We start from the raw sequence: 23793 nt of genomic DNA, 5'->3' as shown, positions 1-23793 counted from the left end.
GTACAAACTACAAAGAGTGATAAAAATATGTGGCCAACACTGAAATATCCCGTCATTTTTTTTTCTATTTTTAGTATCATGATTTTAACCAAATATGCATGACAATAATGGATCGATAGCATGATTCTACCAAAAAAAAACATCATTCATGATTACCAGAACCACGCAATCCTTAACATCCCTTCAGTAGAGGGCAGTGTCTGCTATCTCTCTGCAGGAGGGAAGTTTATTACACATTTGTCTGAAGAAGTCTGGAAGATTACCTACATGATGTTGATCTTATAAAACCTGATCTTGGGGGAGTCAGGCAGTAGGTAGTGCAGCAGGTTAAGCGCACGTGGCACAAAGCACAAGGACCGGCATAAGGATCCCTGTTGGAGTCCCCGGCTCCCGCCCTTGTTATTATTGTAGCCTTGTTGTGGTTATTATTATTGTTGATGTCGTTCGTTGTTGGATAGGACAGAGAGAAAGCAAGAGAGGATGGGAATACAAAGAGGAGAGAGAAAGATAGACACCTGCAGACCTGCTTCACCACCTGTCAAGCGACTCCCCTGCAGGTGGGGAGCTGGGGGATGGAACTGGGATCCTTACAAAGCTGGTCCTTGTGCTTTGTGCCACATGTGCCCAACCCGCAGCGCTACTGCCCGACCCCCTGCAATTATTTTTTTTAATGCAGTATATAGCAATGGTTCTTACATGCTATCCACTGTAGTGATTACCCCCATTCACTTATAATGAATTACAAAGGGGCTGCCAATGCCACAGGAACAATGAATGAAATGGGTATTATCAGCACTTACATGCTTTGGGGAAATTTTAATTCTGCCATAGAGTTAGATAACTGTTTGTTTTAGGGGCCAGATGGTGGCACACCTGGTTGAGCACACGTTACAGTGCACAAGGACCCGGGTTCGAGCCCCCGGTCTCCACCTGCAAGGGAAAAACTTCACGAGTGGTGAAGCAGGGCTGCAGGTGTCTCTACCTATCACCCCCTCCCCTCTCAATTTCTAGCTGTCTTTATTCAATTAATTAATAAAGATAAAACGGGGGGTCGGGCGGTGGCGCAGTGGGTTAAGCGCATGTGGTGCAAAGCGCAAGGACGGGCGTAAGGATCCCGGTTCGAGCCCCCGGCTCCCCACTTGCAGGGGAGTCGCTTCACAGGTGGTGAAACAGGTCTGCAGGTGTCTATCTTTCTCTCCCCCTGCCTTCCCCTCCTCTCTCCATTTCTCTGCATCCTATCCAACAACGAACAACATCAACAATGGTAATAAATAAGAACCACAATGAGGCTACAACAACAAGGGCAACAAAAGGGGGAAAAATGGCCTCCAGGAGCGGTGGATTCATGGTGCAGGCACCAAGCCCAGCAATAACCCTGGAGGAAAAAAAAAAAAAAAAAGATAAAACGGCCAGTGGTCTGGGAGGTGGCGCAGTGGATAAAGCATTGGATTCTCAACCATGAGGTAGGTCCTGAGTTCAATCCCCAGCAGCACATATACCAGAGTGATGTCTGGTTCTTTCTTTCTATCCGCCTGTCTTTCCCATGAATAAATTCTGAAAAAAACAAATAAATAAAAAAGGGAGTCAGGCGGTAGCCCTGCGGGTTTAGCTCACGTGGCAGGAAGTGCAAGGACTGGCATAAGAATCCCCATTGGGTGGTCTGGGAGGTGGCGCAGTGGCTAAGACACTAGACTCTCAAGCATGACGTCCTGAGTTCATTCCCAGGCAGCACATGTACCAGAGTGATGGCTGGTTCTTTCTCTCCTCCTATCTGTCTTATGAATGAATAAATAAATTCTTAAAAAAAAAAAAAAAAAGAATCCCCGTTGGAGCCCTGGCTCCCCACTTGCAGGGAGTCCCTTCATACACAGTGAAGCAGGTCTGCAGGTGAAGAAAAAAAAAAAAGATAACTCACTACTTACAAAATTTTTAAGTATTTAAAATTTTTTTTAAATTAATTTTATTTTTGAAAGAGATACAGAGAGAGAGAGACATGCACAGAAACACCAGAGCACTGCTCAGCTCTGGCTTATGCTGGTGCAGGGGATTGAACCTGGGACTTTGGAGCCTCAGGCATGAAAGTCTGTTTGCATAACCATCAAGCTGTCTCCCCTGCCCTTAAAGTATTTTTATTTACTTATTATTGGATAGAGATGGATAGAAATTGAGAGGGGAAGGGGCTGACAGAGGAGAGATAAAGGGCAGGGGTAGATAGCATAATAGTTATGCAAAGAGATTCTCATGCCTGAGGCTCTGAAGTGCCAGGTTCAATCCCCCCACACCCCTATAAACCGGAGCTGAGCAGTGCTCTGGTCCAAAAAAAAAGGCAGGTGTAGATAGCATAATGGTTATGCAAACAGACTCATGCCCGAGGCTCTGAAGTCCCAGGTTCAATCCTCTGCTCCACTGCAAGCCAGAGCTGAGCAGTACTCTGGTTAAAAAAAAAAATAGAAAAAAAAGGAGAGATAGAGAGATACTTGCAGCCCTACTTCACCACCACCCCCTGCAAGTGGGGACCAGGGGCTTGAACCTGCATCCTTGCTCACTGTAATGTGTGCACTTAACCAGATGCGGCACTGCCTGGCTTCCCACTTCTCTTTCTGTTGTTGAATTTGTGGGTGTTTATAAAGCTCAAGGACCGGCGTTAAGGATCCCGGTTGGAGCCCCCCCCCCTGCTCCCCACCTGCAGAGGAGTTGGCTTCACAGGCTGTGAGGCAGGTCTTCAGGTGTCTGTCTTTCTCTCCCCCTCTGTCTTCCCCTCCTCTCTCCATTTCTCTCTGTCCTAACAATGAGGACAACAATAACAACTACTATAATAAAAAACAAGGGCAACAAAAGGGAAAATAAATAAATATAAAAAAATCAAAAAATATATGCTTACATGTGCTCTATGAGGACTTTATATTACCAGAGCACTGCTCAGCTCTGGTTTATTGTGCTAGGGATTGAACCTGGGGCTTAGTAGCCTCAGGCATTTGAATCTTTTTGGTGTTAACAGCTAAAGCTCCTTCAGTCATATTTAACATAAAGTATATATAATCCAATTACTAGAGATAAAGGGGGAAAATCACGAAAGCACCAAGACCCTAGTGATTTCATGAAGCTACACTTTCCAAATTCTGTACTGCTTAATTCTGGACTTCACCAAAATGTCCAAAGAAACTATGTTGGTACCACTATTGGTCTTTTTTTTTTAAATTTATTTCTTTATTGGGGACACTATTGATTTTGTTAAAAAGAGCAAAACAAAAATTCAGCCTAAAATATTCATTTGACCCAAGGGTTGCACAGTAGTAGAGCACAGGACTTACAAATGTGAGTTCCCAAGTTAGATCCTTGGCACTGCATGTCCCAGGAAGATGCTTTGGTTTGTTCCTTACTAAATCTTATTATTTTATTTTTCTCTTTATTAGAACATTACTCAGCTCTGGCTTATGGTGGGACAGGGGATTGAACCTGGCACTTTGGAACTTCAGGCATGGGGTTCTTTTTGATGAAGTTTTTTTTTTTTTTTTCCCAGAGTACTGGTCAGCTCTGGTTTATGGTGGTGTGGGGGATTGGGGTTGATCCTGGGACTTGGAAGCCTCTGGAATAAAAGTTTGTTTGCAGGGTGGGGTAGATAGCATAATGGTTACGCCAAGAGACTCATGCTGAGGATTCAAAGTACCAGGTTCAAATCCCCCACTCACCACAAACCAGAATTAAGCAGTGCTCTGGTTAAAAAAAAAAAAATTTCGGGGCCAAGTGGTGGTGCACTTGGTTGAGTGCATGTTACAGTGCTCAAGGACCTGGGTTCAAGCCCCCGCCCCCCACTTGCAGGGGGAAAGACTTGAAAGTGGTGAAGCAGTGCTGCAGGTGTCTTCTTTATCTCTCCTACCCTCTTGATTTCTGGCTGTCTCTATCCAATAAAGATAAAAAAAAAATGTTAAAAATTGTGGTCTGGGAGGTGGTGCAATGTATAAAGCGCTAGACTCTCAAGCATGAGGTCTTGAGTTCAATCCCCAGCAGCACATGTACCAGAGTGATGTCTGGTTCTTTCTCTCTCCTCCAATCTTCCTAATAAATAAATAAATAAAATCTTTTAAAAAATGTTGAAAATAAACGTTTGTTTGCATAACCTTGCTCAAGAGTCTCTTTCCATAACCATTATGCTATTTTTCCCTGCCTTCATTACTAAATCTAAAAAGAAAATGCTTGGTTATAAAACAGGGCTAGGGAGATAGCATAATGGATATGCAAAAAGCCTGATGTTGACCAATGTTCTGGTAAAAAAATAGCATGACATATTCTTTTCCTATTATACTTTCTTTTTATTTGAAATACAAAATACTACAGTAGCAATTACTAAAAATTTGCAAACAAATTGTAAACCTCTTTTTGGTACATTTAATGCTTCATTGTTAGAGGATAAAGCTGTTATTTTTTTGTAGTGGTGCCAGGTGGTGGTGCACCTGCTTGATCCGGGTTTGAACCCCTGGTCCTAACTTGCAGGGGAAAAGCTTCAGAAATGGTGAAACAGGACTGCAGGTGTTTCTCTCTCTCCTCCCCTCTCATTTTCTATTTCTATCCAATGAAAAATGAGTAAAAGTTCAAAGAATATTTTCAAGTAACTTCCAATAGATACAATCACACTAGTAAATCATAATTAGCATCCTAATGTATACCCCTAACACTCACAACTCCATCTTTGTCTATCTGTACTGATATGAAAAGATAAAATGTCTACATTCCAAGTAAACCTACCAGTGGAGAACCAGATAAAGGGATTTAGACACTGTGAGTATTGAACTCACATTTCAACTAATTTAGACACATTTACTATAAAAAGAATTATATTGATAGTTCCCATAATTCTTAATTTTATGGGAGAAAAATTAGTGTCATTGCTTAGCTCTGGCTGATGTTTCTTCAGAATAGAAGCTTGGGGAGTTGGGCAGTAGAGCAGTGGGTTAAGTGCACGTCCAAGAATGTAAGCTAGCATCTCCAGGTCTTCACTTTTCTGTTTTTTCTTTTTTCTTTTTTTTCCAGATAGACACATTGTGGGAGCCGAGCCGGGTGATGGCAACCCCATTAAGCACACATATTACCAAAAGCTAGCCTAGGTTCGAGCCCCCAATCCCTATCTGCTGGGAGTCCTCTTCAGGATCGGTGAAGCAGGTCTGCAGGTGTCTTTCTCTTAAAATGGTCAAGAGCAGTGGATTCATGGTGCAGATACCGAGCCCCAGTGATAACTCCTGAGGCAAAGTAATAGAAAGCAACACAGTGCCCAGGAGTGGTACAGTGGATGAAGTACTGGATACACAAATGTGAAGCTCAAGGTTATCTCATTAGTTAAAAAAAAAATTAAATCATGTGGTCTGGGAGGTGGCACAGTGAATTGTACTTTCTCTTATTTATGAGAAAGATAGGAGAAAGAACCAGATATCACTCTGGCACTTGTGCTGCTGGGGATCAAACTCAGGACTTCATGTTTGAGAGTCCAATACTCTATCCACTGTGCCACCAACTGGACCACAAATTGTACTTTGAAACCTGAGGTCCTGAGTTCAGTGCCTGATGTACCAGAGTGGTATCTGGTTCTTTCCCTCCTGTCCCTCTCATTAATAAAATTTTTCAACATTTGTTACTGGAAAAAGACAAGAAAAATTGAGAGGGGTGGGGGATGTAGAGAGGGAGGCACCTGCAGCCCTGCTTCACCACTTATGAAGTGTCCCCCCTACAGGTGAGGGCCAGGGGCTTGAACCTGAGTCCTTACACAGTGTAATGTCTGCTGTTAACTAGGGGCACCACCACCTAGGCCCCAAATACATAATTTTTTAAAAAAGGATTTTATTTATTTATTAATGAGAAAGATAGGAAGAGAGAAAGAACCAGACATCACTCTGGCACATGTGCTGGCAGGGATCAAACTCAGGACCTCATGCTTGAAGAGTCAAAAGCTTTATCACTGTGCCACGTACCGGACCACAATACATCATTCTTCTTCAATAATACATTAATCTTTAAAAATAACAAAGTAAATTACCCCACAAGAGAGTATACATTATAATGTGCGGGAACCTAGATTGAAGGTCCTGGTTTCCACTTGCATTTGGGAAGATAAAGACACTACTGAAAGTGGTGGGTACATCATGGAGGCAGGCACTGACCCCCTATCAACAACCCTAGTGGCAGTAAAATTTTATTAAAAAAAAAAAAAAAGCTATAGGGAGTCGGGCATTAGTCCACCAGGTTAAGTACAGGTGGCACAAAGTGCAAGGACTGGCATAAGGATCCTGGTTTGAGCCCCAGGCTCCCCACCTGCAGGGGAGTCGCTTCACAAGCAGCGAAGCAGGTCTCCAGGTGTCTTATCTTTCTCCCCCCCCCTCCATTTCTCTGTCCTATCCAACAATGACATCAATAACAACTACAACAATAAAAAAAAAAACAAGGGCAACAAAAAGAGAACAAATACTATAAATGTTTAAAAGGAAAATAATCCACAACATTCAAGTTTTTTTTTAATCTTTTTAAGATTTTACTTATTAATGAAGAAGATAGGAGAGAAAGAACTAGACATCACTCTGGCACATGTACTGCTGGGGATCGAACTCAGGACCTCATGCTTGAGAGTCTAAAGCTTTATCACTGTGTCACCTCCGGGACCACTCAAGTATGTGACACAGCCAACCCATCTCCCTGTCTCTATTGTACAAAAAAAAAAAAGTAAAAACGTCACAAGTGGATTCCTATGCTGGTACTAAACCCCACTGATAACCATAGTGGCAATAAAATTAAAACTAGGGCTGGGGAAATAGCATAGCAATTATGCAAATATACTCATATGCCCGGGGCTCCTAGGTTCAATCCCCTGTACCACCATAAGCCAGAGGTGCATACCTGACTCTGGTAAAGAAAAAATAACTGCACATTAGACTTTCATTTCATGCCTGAGATTTGTTACTGAGGTAGTAACAGGCTCTGCCAACTTGCACCATCAAAATCAACTAAGCAGGACTCTGGTTTGTCTCATTAAAAACAAATGGGTAGGCCATAGGGAATTACACACAAAAATTCACTTAAAACTTTGTTAAAATTATCTTTATTTATTTGATAGAGACAGCTAGATATCAAGAGGGAAGGGGAAGGTATAGAGAGGGAAAGAGATCGAGACAACCTGTAGCCCTGCTTTACCAACCATGTAGCTTTCCCCCTGCAGGTGAGGACCGGGGTCTTGAAGCCAGGTCCTTGTGCACTGTAACATGTATACTCAACCAGGTGAGCCACCATTTAGCCCAAACGACTTTTGAAAAAAGTTTTGTTTTGCATGTTAATAAATGATTATATTTAATGGGGCCAGGTGGTCGTGCTCCTGGTTAAGTGCTCACATTAAAGTGTGCAAGAACCTGCAGAGGGAAAGTTTCAGGAGTGACATAGGTGGGTTGCAGGCCTCTCTCTATCCACCTCCCTCTCAATTTTTATCCAATAATAAACAATTTAAAAAAAAGAGATATATGCATGTGAGTGGAAGCACATCCGATGAGTGCACCACACATTACAATGGTCAAAGACTCAGGTTTAAGCCCTCAAAAGCAGAAGAGCATCATTAAGTAGTGATGCTGACTGCATTTTATCAGGTGAAGAGAAAGGGGAAAAAAAAATACATATATGGGCAGCATCTTGCAATTGGGTTCTCATTGTAAGGCTGGTCTTTAATCCTTATTATACTCAGTCTATCCCCATCCCCCCAAAAAAGTTTAATCCCAGGTAAAGGTAAAATCAAAACTCACAGGAACTAATTTCTTGGGAATAGACAGTAACAAGAAAACCAACAGAACTACTACTACTACCCTTACTGTCAGAATCTTGGTAGTATTTTAATAAGTGTCAACTTCATTTTTAAAATGATGGTTCTTAAAAAAGATGTAGCCACTCTAATATAGGAATAATTCTGAGCCAATAACAAAGTAAATGTAAACCAAGTTTATTTTGCTTTTTAAGTAGTGTTCTTAAAGCACTACAGCTTGGTAAACAATGTAAATTAGTATAAGTCATCTCAAAAGCCAGTTTTGTTTTGTTTCTTAATGAGTTGTTAAAAAGATGCAGCCTATTCTAACAGGATAAATATCTTTTAACCATTTCACTTTGAGTTAATGAAGGCTCACAAATGAGCAACACTCCTCATTGAGGAAAACAAAAAGCTGTTGTCGACAAGCGACAGCACACACACACAAAAACAAAAAGAACTGTGTAAAAATAACTAACTTGTGTTCCCATATTTTTGAAGTCGCTTTACAATGGGATGATATGCACATGATCTTGCTGCAAACTTGCCATACAGACTTGTAGTACATGGAGTCTAGACAAACGATTCAGTCCAAGAGGTGCTAACTTTAGACAATGCAGCACTATAATAACTTTTTTAACAACGCAATTTGTTTTACTCATTATCTTTTCTTCTAGACTGAAATACAGGCTAGAAAGAAAATGTTCCCTAATTAAAAATTGTTATTGTTTACAGGAAAAAATGTATAATTTTGCATCAGAATTTACAAGTTTATGTTCAATTGAATTTACCTCCTCCCCCCAACCCAGCCACAAAATGGGCATGAAGTAAAATTTTAAAAAATGCCTTAATTTTAAACTTCATGCAAACTAAAGATGACCAAAACAAAAGCTTAAACAATGGAAGGGTATTTCACAGAAAATTTCTTATACAAAAAACACATAAGAAAAAAGGGCCACTAGGTGACATTTTAATTTACAAATTGGCATCATTTTGGTCGACAATTATCCAGATGCTGTTTTCTTCTGCTTAACAAGTTTGCAGAGAATAAAAACATCAGCATGACTTCTAATTTTAATCACACATTTCTTCCGGGATTTCATGTGGATTGAGGATGCCAGGAACAGACATTTGAAGTTTATGCTTTTCTTCTTGAGCTTGTCGAAGGGCTGTTTCTCTCTCTTCCAAAAACAAATCAGATGTGTCTTCACCTGCAAACTCCTGTGACAATTGAAATGCCAACATAACTTCAACTCAGAAAAGTGATGATCATTAACTGGCTATGATATATATATAAAAATAATATTGAATTAAATGTCAAGTGTGTGTGTGTAAGGTTGCAAGGGGCCAGGGTAGATAAAAGGGCATGGTTTGCCTGTATGAAGACTTCTACTACCCAGCCCCACCCCAAATCCAAATGCATTCAAAGATAACTGTTTTACCAAAAAATAAGGACTGTGTTTAGTGATAGATATATGTACTAGAGTGATGGGCTGCGATCAGCATCAAATTAAAGGGGGGTGGGCACACGTGGTGGCCCACCTGGTTGAATGCACGTGTCACAATGTGTATGGACCCAGGTTCAAGCTCCTGGTTGCCACCCCTAAAAACAAACAAACAAACAAACAAAAAAACCCACATCCAGGGCCGTACAACACTAATTCTTTCTTTCAATTTATAAAATAAAATTAGAAAACAGACAAAAAACATAGGATAAGAGGGGTAAAATTATACACATTTTCAACCACTAGAGTTCCATACAAGACTAATTATTGCAGCCCTGCTTCACCACTCATGAAGCTCTGCACATTTTAATGTGTATGCTTAACAGATGCGCCACTACCTGGCCCCCTAACAACACTAATTCTTATTTTAACAGTCATGGATAAAATATTCGATGAATTAAGAGGTTTTATGTTAAAAAGATTATTACTACTTTGCCATTAGTTACCACAAAAGTTGTGTGTGGGGAGGTCTGGCATAACAAATCCACCATAACCAGTGGCCTTTCCACTTCCTCCACAACCCTCCCTTCTTTTGACAGAGAGAAATTAGGAGAGATAGGCAAGACAGTAAAACATCTGCATCACTGCTTGACTTCCCCATCTGCAGGTAGGGAATAGGGGTTGAACATAGCCCTTAGGCATGATTTGTGCCACCACCCACACCCTTCTTTTTCAAGAACAGGGAGATAGCCAACAACCAAAGATGATTGCTTAAAAAAACTTTCATCCTTCAGGTTTAATCTCTGGCCAAAAAAACAACAACAACAAACAAACAAAAAACTATCTTTTTTATCTACGACTTAATGGCTCCTCTAAAAGAGTTCCTTATAAAATATGAAAAGAGGGAGTCAGACGGTAGCACAGCAGGTTAAGCGCATGTGGCACAAATCACAGGGGCCAGCAAAAGGATCCCGGTTCGAGCTCCCCACCTGCAGGGGAGTCGCTTCACGGGTGGTGGAGCAGGTCTGCAACTGTATCTTTCTCCCCCTCTCTGTCTTCCCCTCCTCTCTCCATTTCTCTCTGTCCTATACAACAATGACGACATTGGTGACAGCAACAATAATAACTACAACAATAATAACAAGACAACAATGGCAACAAAAGGGAAAAATAAATAAATAAGCACCCCCTCTATCCAATAGTAAGGTTTAAAATAATCATTTTTCTCACTGGATTTGTAGTTTTTTCAGTCTGGTATCAATCTGTAATTTTGACTATTAAAAGCAAAATATTTCTGATGGCTACTTATATGATACAAGCATTTTTTTTTTTTTTTGCCTCTAGGTTTATTTCTGGAGCTCCCTGCCTGTACCATGGATCCACTGCTCCTGGAGGTTGTTCCTCTCACCCCCTTTGTTGCTCTTGTTTTATTATTGTTGTTGGATAGAACAGAGAAATGGAGAGAGGGGAAGACAGAGAGGGGGAGAGAACCTGCAGACCGCCTGTGAAGCGACTCCCCTGCAGACGGGGAGTCAGAGGCTTGAACCAGGATCTTTAATGTCAGTCCTTGCACTTCATGTCATGTGCGCTTAACCCACTGTGCTACCACCACCCAACTCCCACAAGCAATTATTTAGCATTAACATTTCTGTAATTAGAAACAAAAACATTTACCTTAATTTGTACTAGGAAATCCCTAAGATGCTCCTTAAAAGCTGGAATATCCTGATTTAAGCTGAAAAGCCCCGTCACAAAGAGCTTTACCTGAGCACTGAAAAGCAAAACACAAGATTAAGTGATCATTTTTTCAACTGAAAGATTTAACTGTATAAAGTGATATACATACTCTTGTAGATGAGGGAATGCAGATTTAAGGAGATTAGCCACGTATTCCTGAATAAACATCTGGTTGTTAACTGGATTTCCAGGATTTAGCGGTGTACTTATCTTTCCTTCTTCAACCAAATTAAACATATATGCAAGTATTGATGCATGCATTGTTAAACCTGTTGATAAAAAGCACATTAACTACATGAAAAAAAAAAAACTACATGATATGGTAACTGACAAATACTCCTTTCCCCCCTAATATATATATTTTTAATTATTGGATAGAGGGAGAGAGATGAGGTGAGGAGAATAAAGGGAAAGAGACACCAGGGTCCCTGTGCACTGTAATGAGTGCACTCAACCAGGTGTGCCGCCACTTGACCACCCACCCCCAACAGTCCTTATGGCTGTTAAGCACTTACCAGCAGTATGTGAGGTGTCTGTCACAACAGAAAAGATATGCTGAAGAATATCACAAAAATAAGTTTGATAGAAACTCTGTGCTGCAGCATCTTCTTGTGCCACATTTTGCAATAGTGTAAAAAGTATTTGCAAACCTAGAAGAGCACCAACAGAAAATCAAGCTATTAGTAGTCATACGCAGTGTTTCAGCTACTAAACTGCTTAGTTCTGGTTTATGGTGATGCGGGGGTGGGGGGGACTGGACCTGGGACTTTGTGGCTTCAGGCATGAAGTCTCCCTGCATAACCATTATGCTATCTATCTCCTCTCCTATTAAACTATTTTGCCAAGCCCATTCTCCACTCTTGTGGAGAGGCTAGCAATTGCTGATTTAAATTATCTTCAATGATAAAGGCAAATTAGAATCATCATCTGTCTGTCTGATTTAAAACAATAAAATCAAAACTTGGGGGGCCAAGTGATGACTCATGAGGTTAATCACACACATTATAATGTGCAAGGACCCAAGATCAAACCTCCTGCTAAAAATGTTATTTCTTCTATTCTTATGTGACCCATAGTGTCACAAAGAAATACGGGAAAAGGAAACAATCATTGAGAATGTCATCTCCTACACACCCATCTTTTTTTTTTTTAATTTTATTCACTGAAACAAGAACCAAAGAATGACACATGATACCAAAGTTCAAACTGAATATTTTGTTTTCCATTCCAATGATATAGCCACCATACCCACCCTACCCCATCTAACAATTTTACCTATGAACCTACTTTAAAACAAATCAGGGGAGTCGGGTGGTAGCGCAGCAGTTAAGCGCAGGTGGTGCAAAGCCCAAGGACCAGCATAAGGATCCCAGTTCAAGCCCCCGGCTCCCCACCTGTAGGGGAGTTGATTCACAAGCGGTGAAGCAGGTCTGCAGGTGTCTACCTTTCTCTCCCTCTCTCTATTTCCTCGTCTCCTCTCCATTTCTCTCTGTCCTATCCAACAACGACAACATCATCAACAACAACAACAATAATAATACACATGGGCAACAAAAAAGGGAAAATGAATAAATATTTTTTAAAAATCAGATTTTTAAATATATCTATTTGTGGAAGAAACATTAAAACATACCCCACCAGAGATGGGAGCAGTATTGCAGGTGCTTCTATGTAATCAACCCCATTCTTCTTAATTTCTAACTCTAAGAAATAAAATAAAATCTAGAGAGATACAGAAAGGCAATGTAGCACTACTCAGCTCTGGCTTATGGTGGTGCTGGGGGAATTGAACATAAGACCTCTGAAGTACAGCACAAATATTCTGCTATCTTCCCACCCTTGTTTTTTCTTTAAATTTATTCCCTTTTGTTGCCCTTTCTTTTTATACCTGAGCATTGATCAGCTTTGGCTTATGTGGTGTAGGGGACTGAACCTGGGACCTCAGAGCCTCAGGCTTTAATCTCTCTTTACATAACCATTATGAGACTTACTCCAAAACCCACATATACAAATATAAACAAAAGCCTGAAAAGTGATACCTTCCTATTTAGAACTACTGTGTAAATGTACAGATTTTACAGAGAGAAAATGAGTAACAGAACACCATTTTCATAGTTCTTACCTGTATCTGCAACATTCCTCATTGTATGTTTGAAAGCCCAAATAATGGAATCCAAAACAAGTTTAAATTGTGCTGGTGGAATAGCTAAGAATGCTGGGAAACAATGAGAATTGACAGCCTGAAGCAGCAAGAAGAAGTTTGTTCTGTGTTCGGGATATTCTTCAAAATCCTTAACAGGAAACAGAGAAAGTAGAAAACAAAATTTCAATGCTTAAATATGAGAAAAACAAAAACAAATTCTGCATAAATATTCAGAGTTGAGGGAGTTGGGCAGTATCACAGCAGGTTAATCGCAGGTGGCACAAAGCTCAAGGACCGGCGTAAGGATGCTGGTTCGAGCTCCCAGCTCCCCACAGGCAGTGAAGCAGGTCTGCAGGTGTCTATTTTTCTCTCCCTTCTCTGTCTTCCCCTCCTCTCTCTATTTCTCTCTGTCCTATCCAACAATGATGACAACAATAAAAAACAAGGGTAACAAAAGGGAATAAATAAAATGTTGAAAAATATATTCGGAGTTGTTAAAAGACTCTCAAAAGATCCATCATACAATTACCAATATAAAGGGCCACAAGAACTACATCAAATTAAAAAGCTTCTGCACAGCCAAAGAAACTATCACACAAAGAGACCCCTCACAGAATGGGAGAAGATCTTCACATGCCATACACCAGCCAGACAAGAGACTATTAACCAAAATACACAGAGCTCAGCAAACTTAGCACCAAAAAAGCAAATGACCCCATCCAAAAATGGGCAGAGGATATGAACAAAACATTCACTTCAGAGGAGATCCAAAAGGCTAACAAACATACGAAAAATTGTTCCAGGTTGCTGATTGTCAGAGAAATGCAAATAAAGACAACACTGAGATACCACCTCACTCCTGTGAGAATGTCATACATCAAAAAGGACAGCAGCAACAAATGCTGGAGAGGCTGTGAGGACAGAGGAACCCTTCTGCATGCTGGTGGGAATGTAAATTGGTCCAACCTCTCTGAGGGATATACCCCAAGGATTCCATAATGCCCAACCAAAAAGATATGTGTACACCTATGTTCATAGCAGCACAATTCATAACAGCTAAAACCTGGAAGCAACCCAGGTGCCCAACAACAGATGAGTGGCTGAGAAAGCTGTGGTACATATACACAATGGAATACCATGCAGCTTATTAAGAATCATGAGCCCACCTTCGCTGACCCATCTTGGATGGAGCTAGAAGGAATTATGTTAAGCGAGGTAAGTCAGAAAGATAAAGAAGAGTATGGGATGATCCCACTCATAAACAGAAGTGGAGAAAGAAGAACAGAAAGGGAAACTAAAAGCAGGATATGACTAAGTCTAGAGTAAGGCACCAAAGTAAAAACCCTGGGGTGAGGGAGAGGGTGGACATTCAGCTTTTGGGGAGGTGGGGGTAGGTGGGATGGGACACAGTCTTTTGGCGGTGGGAATGGTGTTTATGTACACCCCTATTAAATTCTAGTAATATAAATCACTATTTAATTAATGAGGGAAAAATTGATTGTATGTCTCAAAACTTTTTGAAGCACAGACTTGAGACTTTTTAATACGTAGGTTGAGTCTTTGATATGTTGACTCTCTCAAAAGCCTAGACCAGGTAGAACAGAAGCAACCAGTGGTACAGCTATATACAAGATGTTGGGTATTATACAGCAAATCCTAAAAAAGGGACTTTTCAAAGTTAACCCAATTAACAAATAATGTGATGATAACAATAACTATCCATTGTCTTCTTAAACCCTAAGACAGCAGAAACCTCACATTTCCACCATAAAGCCTGTATTTCCCCCAGTCCTGGAACCTTAGGGTGGGGCCTACTTTATTCCATGCTTCTCTCAGTTCATAGCAAATAATATTGCATCCGTCTATTGCAACCTAATTAACAGCATGCCACCCCAGCATGCTTCACTTCAGACTGTGTCCAGAGACTTCAGGTGTGGAACGACAACCCTTCAGCTTCATTACTGGGGTGAGACCTTTCCTTTCATAGTATTCTCTAATTCCATTCCAGGTGGTTCACTTCCTAACAAAGTCCCAAAACCTAGATATAGACCAGGTCCCCTGAGATAGAGCATATGTTCACATGTATCCATAAACTAGGGCAAAATATATACCTGAAAGCAGAAATACACAAGAGTCTGCAGTGAGTACCCCCCAACACTTCATCTGCACTATTCCAGCCTTCAAGTCCATAATGGTTCAACAATTTGTTTGGCTTTGTATGTTAACTCTCTTTTCAGCCACCAGGTTCCAGATGCCAGCATGATGCCGACCAGACTTCCATAGACTGAAGACCCCACCAATGTGTTCTGGAGCTCCACTTCCCCAGAGCCCCACCCTACTAGGGAAAGAGAGAGGCAGTCTGGGAGTATGGATCGACCAGTTAATGCCCATGTTCAGCAGGGAAGCAATTACAGAAGCCAGACCTCCCACCTTCTGCATCAATTACCTTTGGGTCCATACTGCCAGAGGGATAAACAATGGGAAAGCTATCAAGGGAGGGGATAGGATATAGAGATATGGTGGTGGGAATTGTGTGGAGTTGTACCCCTCCTATCCTACAGTTTTGTTAATGTCTCCTTTTTTAAATAAATTAATTAAAAAAATAAAGGACCAGAAGATCACCACAAAGACATAGTTATGGAGGGAACTGGAACACAAACCTCTGGTGGGAAAGGTGTGGAATTAAAGCCTGTTTTCTTAAATTACACGTTCAGAACCTTAAAATTCTATGGTTGTAAAATTAAGGTATATAATAACCAATAGGATATGACTCAAAATTTATGCCATTGAGAGTGGAGGGGGATAGTAGCACACTGGGTAAATAGCATATTTTAGTACCTAGGATCCCACCCACTGGGTGGTAGGGGAGAGAAGCTTGCAAAGTGCACTCTTTCTTCCCCTTTAATTAAAGAATGTCTAATAGTAGTTGAAGAAAAAAGGAGCTCTAAAGATTTAATTAACCTACTCTTTCTAGAACATTACATAGCTGGTATAATAAAACTTGAAAAAAACACAGTAGTTAAAAAAAGCACATACCTTATTTATCATATTCAGTGTGCATTCAAAAACAGCATCAAATATCTGAGGTATTTCAGCTGTTATATGTCCTCCTAACTTGTTGACAATAATAGCCATAGTACTAAGCACTTCTGGTTCTCTAGCAGCAGGGACATTTCTTTGATAATCAATCAGAACTGCATCCAACAGAGGAGGAACAAAATTTTCAGCTACCTGTTAAAAAAACACTCTTTTTAAGTTTTAATCTTTGATTAAACCATTTAATCTCTGACTAACCATTATGCTACCTCAACAGCCCTACAAGACATTTTATTTTGTTGATGACAGAACCACATTATCTCTCTTCCACATGATTCTGGGGACTCATGAACTTCCAAGCTTGCGGAGGAAGAGTTCAGTCCAGTCCAACACTTGATTCACTCTGCCACCTTCTGGACAACCGTATTAAAGCATTTAACAGTAATAAAAGCAACCATAGCAGTCTGACATAAGCTCAATGTTAGATCTATGCCAAAGCTCAATGGTGCTCTGCTATCTGATACTAAAACTTGTGGCCGCTGTGCTACCACCTGGCCCCCTTATTATTTTTAATATTTTATTTACTTATTTCCCCTTATTTGTTGCCCTTGTTGTTTTATTGTTGTAGCGGACAGAGAGAGAGAGACAGGAGGGGGAGAGAAAGACAAACACCTGCAGACCCGCTTTAACGCTTGTGAAGCGACTCCCCTTCAGGTGGGGAGCTTTGCGCTTCTCCCACTGCGCCACTGTCTGATCCCATTTTTGCTTTTCTATGTAAAATGTCTGTCTTTTCTAACAACCCCAACAGAATGAGTTTTAATTTTTAAAAAAAGATTATTTATTAATGAGAAAGAACCAGACATCACTCTGGCACATGTACTGCTGGGGATCGAACTCAGGACCTCATGCTTGAGAGTCCAAAGCCCTATGACTGCACCACCTCCCGGACCACAAGTCTGAATTTTTTAAGCACAAGAAAACGGTGGAAAGATCCCAGTTCGAGCTCGCCCCCATCCAGCTCCACACCTGCAGAGGAGTTGCTTTCACGGTGGTGAAGCAGGTCTGCAGATAATCTGTCTTTCCTCCTCTCTCCATTTCTCTCTGTCCTATCCAACACCCATGAGGACATCCATAACAACAACTACAATAATAAAACAAAAAAACAAGGGCAACAAAAGGTATATATATATATATAACACATAGCATAATCTACTTACCATCTGTGGATCATTAGAGCGGCTCACCCAACCTGATATTAACTTTAAAGTTTCCCTTTTCACTGTTCGCATACTTCTAATCAATGGTTGTTTTGTAACCATCTCACCTGCAAAATATAATGAAATTAAACCCAACTTGACACCTTAAAAAATTTACACTCATACTCCAGATATTATTTTCTATTTGCTATAAGAAAAACTTAATTTGGGGGCTGGGGAGATAGCATAATGGCTATATAAATGCCTTAAAATCCTGAGACTCTGAGATTCAATCCCCAGCACCACCATAATCCAGAACTGAGCAGTGTTCTGGTCTCTTTCTCTCAGTATCTTTCCCTCTGTATCTATTCTCATTAAAATAAAGTAAATGAAATTAAAAAAAAAAAAAAAGATAAACAATTTGGGAGTCGGGCGGTAGTGCAGCGGGTTAAGTGCACATGGCACAAAGCCCAAGGATCCCGGTTTAAATCCCTGGCTCTCTACCTGCAGGGTAGTGGCTTCACAAGTAGTGAAGCAGGTCTGAGGGTGTGTATCTTTATCTTCCCCTCTTCTCTCCACTTCTCTGTCCTATCCAACAATGATGGCAATAAGAATAACTATAACAATAAAACATCAAGGGCAACAAAAGGGAATAAATATTTAAAAAAAAGAAAAAAATTCAGGGCAAAAATATTAAATTTATTTTGAAAAATAAGCTTTGATTGTTATGATGTCTCCACAGCCCCTGAACACAACATTCTAAATCACTTACCATTAGCTTGGATGGCCGCAGAAATATTTTCACTGAGGCACTTGTATACATTAAGCATATCTAAATAAATTCTTCCAAGCTGAATTACAAATGGGTGTCCAACAGCTTTACAGGCTCTCACATTTGTTTTCAATATACTACCAAGTTGTTTAACTGTCTCAGGATCTTTAAGTATATCCACATTCTATGAAGAAAAAAGCCAAAGTTCTTCATGAGCTATACTCACATATAATTTGAAAGTGTGAAAAGGCACACATAAAGCAATTACAAGAAAGATTATACAAAGCAAATAAATGAATTACTTTTGTAAATGGTATTATTGCTTCGTGAATTCCACTAGGAAAAAAAACTTACTTTGGTTGCTTGCTGGATTATGCTATCCCAAACTTGATTAGGGAGTAGCATGTATTTTTCTATCAAATGTTCTTGTACTGTTTGGTCTGTCTGTGCACCAATCATATAACCCACAGCTTCATAAAACGTATGGACCTATTTTAAAAGGAAGAACATTTTATGCATCACAATAATGGAGAAATGATACATCAACATCTCATATACTGAAACAATTTTTCAGTGTTGGGAATAATCTAAGCCACAAGAAAATAACCTAACAAATTTCTGGTTAACTTTTTGATTTTATGAAAACATCAATACTTGAACTGAATCCAGTAACAATCTTATTGCTTTCCATACCTGTTGAGGCTGAAGATCACATATTATTGTGTTGATATTGTTCAAAATCTCATCAATAAATGGCATTACTTCTCCAACTTGCACCTGAACAAAATGTCTGCGACACTTTTGAGCTATTTTAATGAAAGTATCGCAAGCCATATCTTGTACTCCATCATGAGTTTCTAACAAAATGAAAACAAAAAAATTTAAGAACCAACAAGGGCAACAAAAGGGAATAAATAAATATTTAAAAAATTAAGAACAACAAGACAACAAATAACCCCATCCAAAAATGGGGGGAGGACTTGGACAGAATATTCACCACAGAAGAGATCCAAAAGGCCAAGAAACACACGAAAAAATGCTCCAAGTCTCTGATTGTCAGAGAAATGCAAATAAAGACAATAATGAGATATCACTTCACTCCTGTGAGAATGTCATACATCAGAAAAGGTAACAGCAGCAAATGCTGGAGAGGGTGTGGGGTCAAAGGAACCCTCCTACACTGCTGGTGGGAATGTCAATTGGTCCAACCTCTGTGGAGAGCAGTCTGGAGAACTCTCAGAAGGCTAGAAATGGACCTACCCTATGATCCTGCAATTCCTCTCCTGGGGATATATCCTAAGGAACTCAACACATCCATCCAAAAAGATCTGTGTACACATATGTTCTTGGCAGCACAATTTGTAATAGCCAAAACCTGGAAGCAACTCAGGTGTCCAACAACAGGTGAGTGGCTGAGCAAGTTGTGGTATATATACACAGTGGAATACTACTCATCTATTAAAAATGTTGACTTCACAGGGAAATGTTATGTATGTACAAATTATTGTATTTACTGTCGAATGTAAAACATTAATTCCCCAATAAAGAAATTAAAAACAAGAACTCCAAAATAAATAAATAAATAAATAAATAAAAATAAGTAAAATAAAATAGGCGCTAAAAAAACTCTATACTTATACTTATCCAGATTGGCTGAGCAAGTTGTAGTATATATATATATATGTATTACTCAGCTATAAAAAATAGTTGCTTCCCCATTTTTAGTCGATCTTGGATGGACCTTGAAAAATTCATGTTAAATGAAATAAATTAGAAACAGAAGGATAAGTATGGGATGATCTCACTCTTAGGTAGAAGTTGAAAAAGAAGATCAGAAAAGAAAACACAAGTAGAACCTGAACTGGAATTGGCGTATTGCACCAAACTAAGAGACTCTGGGGTGGGTGGGTGGGGAGAATACAGATCCAAGAAGGATGACAGAGGACCTAGTGGAGGTTGTATTGTTATATGGAAAACTGGGAAATGTTATGCATGTACAAACTAGTATATTTACTGTTGAATGTAAAACATTAATTTCCCAATAAAGAAAATAAAAATAAATAAATATATAAAAAATTAAGAACAAAATTATAAATATAAAACATAGAAAATAAATATAAAACAGAAAATCTTTGTTCAATAAATATAAAACATAGAAAATTTACCATGCATGAATTCAAATAACTTGTTCACTACAGTCTTCAAGAATTTCCAATGAGCTCTCAAAAACCTTGGATATTGACCTACTATGTACATGATATTTGATGCAATAATAGCCTTATTGTCTTTGCCTCTTTTCTGTTCACATAATCCTAATAGATCCTGTAAAATATAGCAGGTTCAGTCACTTGAAACAAAACAGACTTATCTATTATCAATTTATACAAGTCCTCTTACTGCATACCTTTATAACAGTAACAAGAAATCGCTTTTCATCTTCTTCATGCATTGCTCCACTAATGGAGCCTATTGCCCAACACAATGTATTCAAATTTTTCCATGACCACTCAGTTCCATTCACTTGATTGTGAAGCTTCTCAGTCATTATTCTTTCTGTATCTACATAATCCAGATGAGTAAGATAAACTACAAAGAAAATAAGAAAAAAAAATCTAGATGTTCCAAAGGTAAAACTTACCAGAATAAATATAGCTATTAGTAAGATTTAGACTAAGTAGTAAATCACCTAAAGAGTATCAGTAGGATAGAAGTCTAAAGACTAAATTCATGAAAATAACTTACCTAATGTTTCTCTCATATTCTTATATAAATTTATGGAATCTGTATCTTTCATGAATTCTCTTACAACTTCTCCTTGATCATTTTCAACAACCAATACTTCTTCTGGCTTAGCCATACGACTAACCATCAACAAACGGACCTACACAACAATGAATCAAGAACTAAGTTATATCTTTGGAGTCAGCATTATCATACACAGGGGCTAAAAGTACACATGTTATCAGATTAAACAAAAAAATATCTCCAAAGACAAAATATGAATTTCAACAAGTTTTTATTTTTATTTTGCCTCCAGGGTTATTGCTGCAGCTTGGTGCCTGTATCATGAATACACTGCTCCTGGAGGCTGTTTTTTCCCTTTGTAGTTTTATCATTATTACTGTTGTTGTTATTAACAATAGTTTTTAAAGGGCAGGATAGACTGTCCCAGGTTCAGTCCTCTGTAGTATGGGGGGTGGGGTGAAGAACTGTTAAAATTCCCAATCCCAGAGACTATGTCAATAGTTGCTGACTGACTTGCTTCACATTTATAATAAATTGCATTGCATGTAAAAGGTTCACACTTTTAGAAAACTACAGCATGAGTCTCTTTCATGCTCTAAGTTTTCAACATGAATGGACACGTAGTTAGGTTTTTATTTTGTAGTTCATTTCCCCACCCCCCATACATTAGGTAAAATACAAGTCAACATTTCATTCACTATCAACTATCATAGGAATAGGAAGAGTACTCAAAACACCCACTTTATTGTTACCTTGGATAACACTGGTAAATACAGTTGTCTCCTGGGAGGAACATCAAAATGTTGACTTCCAGATAGTAATGGAGAAGCAGATGTAGAGAATGGGCTTTCTCTATAGAGCTCAGCTGCTAAATGATTCCAATACTCAAGACAAATCTTGAAGATTTCTGTTTCCTCCACTTCTGATACCAACAACATATAATGAAGGGCCTACATAGAATAACAAAGTGATTTAAGATAACCCTGTATCTTATCAACCAACTACAAACTACTTTCTATTTGTTACATTAGAGGTAAAACCAACATTTTTGTTCACATAGTTTTGTGGATTTGCTATACATTATATAGTATAGAAATTAAGTTAGAAGCAAGCTGCTTATGATATAGTCAAACAACATGAACACAATATACAGCTATTGATAAATACATATCGAGCCCTTTTAAACAGGGCTATCTCAAATGGCAGAAACATTTTTTTTGGCCACCAGGGACTCTGCATCTACATTCCCAGTGGATTCCCTTTAATCCTCTCTGTTTATAGGTCAGAGAACATATAGCAGCGCCTACTGCTTATGAACCTTTGCTGTGGAGCTGCTCCCATGAGTGACCAGGAACTCGAACCCAGGTCGTGTCACATTAGTAAAACTGCCCCCCCCCCCCAAAACTAGAACACCACTCAGCTCTGGGCTATGGTGGTGCAGGGGACTGAACCTATGACTTTGGAGCCTCAGGAGAATCTCTTTGCATAACAATTATGCTATCTACTCCTAACCTGTAAAACTACCTTAAAGTGATTATCTTGAGAGTTAACTGCTTTCACCAAATGGTTCACCTTCACTGTTACTTGAAAATAAATGTGCTACTATCTGGTAGCTGGGTTTAAACCTGGGTCCTTATGCCGGAATTGTGCTCTCCAGGGGGTGAGTTATCTCCCAGTCCCCAAAGAGGTAGAAACTTAAACCCTATCAAACTGAATATATATATACAAAATATGTCAAGTTCACATATTGCAGAACAAATGTCGCTTTAGTAAAGTGAAGACCACTTAATACAATGGGGGGGTCCACAAATGACCCAAGATATACAAATGCACAATGCCCCATGTTACTGTATGTGCTCTATTTGCACATACAAATATTGCACAAGTTATGTTTTAGAGCAAAGCCTCATTTTTAGGTATTATTATGTAGATAATTCCTAAGTACCCCAGAGCCTACCTCCATGAGTGTTTCCCTGAGGTTTAACCTTTTTTCTATAAGTTGACCATGTTCCTTAAGAAAGGTGCATAGAAACAAACTGAGATTCTGAATAAAATTCTGTTCATCATCTTTTCCATTAGAGTATGCAAGTCGAATATTGGTATTAAGAGGAAGCATCTGCAAGTTTAAATATGGATCATTAATCTCATTTAGAAATCAACAAAAGACACATTTAAATCATAGACCTATCTACTGTAAACAATAAATCAGCTTAGATTTCTGTAGAACTTACTTAGCACAATTATTTCTAACTTGCTCCTCCTTAATTTTTAATCCAATTTAACATTAAAAATATTTAAAACAATTTTTGTATTTATTTTCCCTTTTGTAGCCCTTGTTTTTTACTGTAGTAGTTATTATTGATGTCGTCATTGTTAGGTAGGATAGAGAGAAATGAAGAGGGGAAAGAGAGAGAGGAAGATAAGACGCCCTACAGGTGGGGAGCTAGGGGCTCGAACCGGGATCCTTACGCCAGTCCTTCCGTTTCATGCTTAACTTAACCCGCTGCACTACTGCTCGACTCCCTAAAATTTTTTTTTAATCTTTATTTATTGGATAGAAATAGCCAGAAATAGAGAAAGGGGTGATAAGAGAAGGGAGAGGGCGGAGGGTAGATAGCATAATGGTTATGTAAAGGGACTCTCATGTCTGAGGCTCCAAAGTCCGTGTCTGTGTACATGCAACGTGTGCCCAACTAGTTTTGCCACAACCCGGGCCCCAATTCAACATTTTAAGGCAGTAATGTTGTATTGTCTGGGTCATGCGAAGCATTCACTGCACCATGCTGACTTTTTCAGACAGACTGACAGAGAGAAACAGATAAGAGATCATACCACTGCTGCATCACTTTTATGAAGCAACAAATAACCTTAGAAGCTATTTTTTTTCACTTTTGTTGCCCTTATTGTTTATCGTTGTTATTGCTGTCATTGTTGAATAGGACAGAGAGAAACGG

The 23793-nt window shown here is 39.3% G+C and overlaps 1 protein-coding gene across 4 annotated transcripts in view; it reads right to left on the bottom strand.

Annotated features, from left to right (window-relative positions):
* Nucleotides 1-7947: 7947 nt before the first annotated feature.
* XPO1 (exportin 1) overlaps nucleotides 7948-23793 on the bottom strand; it is a 52563-nt gene continuing 36717 nt past the window's right edge. For all 4 annotated transcript variants that reach the window (XM_060187221.1, XM_007539631.3, XM_060187222.1 and 1 more), the window contains 15 exons: nucleotides 22797-22955; nucleotides 21592-21789; nucleotides 20837-20975; nucleotides 20499-20680; nucleotides 20260-20416; nucleotides 18788-18951; nucleotides 18449-18583; nucleotides 18095-18278; nucleotides 17344-17450; nucleotides 16127-16321; nucleotides 13070-13238; nucleotides 11463-11597; nucleotides 11057-11216; nucleotides 10885-10981; nucleotides 7948-8986 (listed from right to left, as the gene is read on the bottom strand). In XM_060187221.1, coding sequence (XP_060043204.1) covers nucleotides 8840-8986; nucleotides 10885-10981; nucleotides 11057-11216; nucleotides 11463-11597; nucleotides 13070-13238; nucleotides 16127-16321; nucleotides 17344-17450; nucleotides 18095-18278; nucleotides 18449-18583; nucleotides 18788-18951; nucleotides 20260-20416; nucleotides 20499-20680; nucleotides 20837-20975; nucleotides 21592-21789; nucleotides 22797-22955 — 2328 coding nt within the window. In that variant the 3' untranslated portion in view covers nucleotides 7948-8839. The remainder of the gene's footprint in view (nucleotides 8987-10884; nucleotides 10982-11056; nucleotides 11217-11462; nucleotides 11598-13069; nucleotides 13239-16126; nucleotides 16322-17343; nucleotides 17451-18094; nucleotides 18279-18448; nucleotides 18584-18787; nucleotides 18952-20259; nucleotides 20417-20498; nucleotides 20681-20836; nucleotides 20976-21591; nucleotides 21790-22796; nucleotides 22956-23793) is intronic.

This window comes from Erinaceus europaeus, chromosome 3 (assembly GCF_950295315.1).
Source record: "Erinaceus europaeus chromosome 3, mEriEur2.1, whole genome shotgun sequence".
Lineage (NCBI taxonomy): Eukaryota > Metazoa > Chordata > Mammalia > Eulipotyphla > Erinaceidae > Erinaceus > Erinaceus europaeus.
The sequence above is the reverse complement of the archived record's forward strand: the minus strand, read 5'-3'. Positions and strand labels throughout refer to the sequence as shown.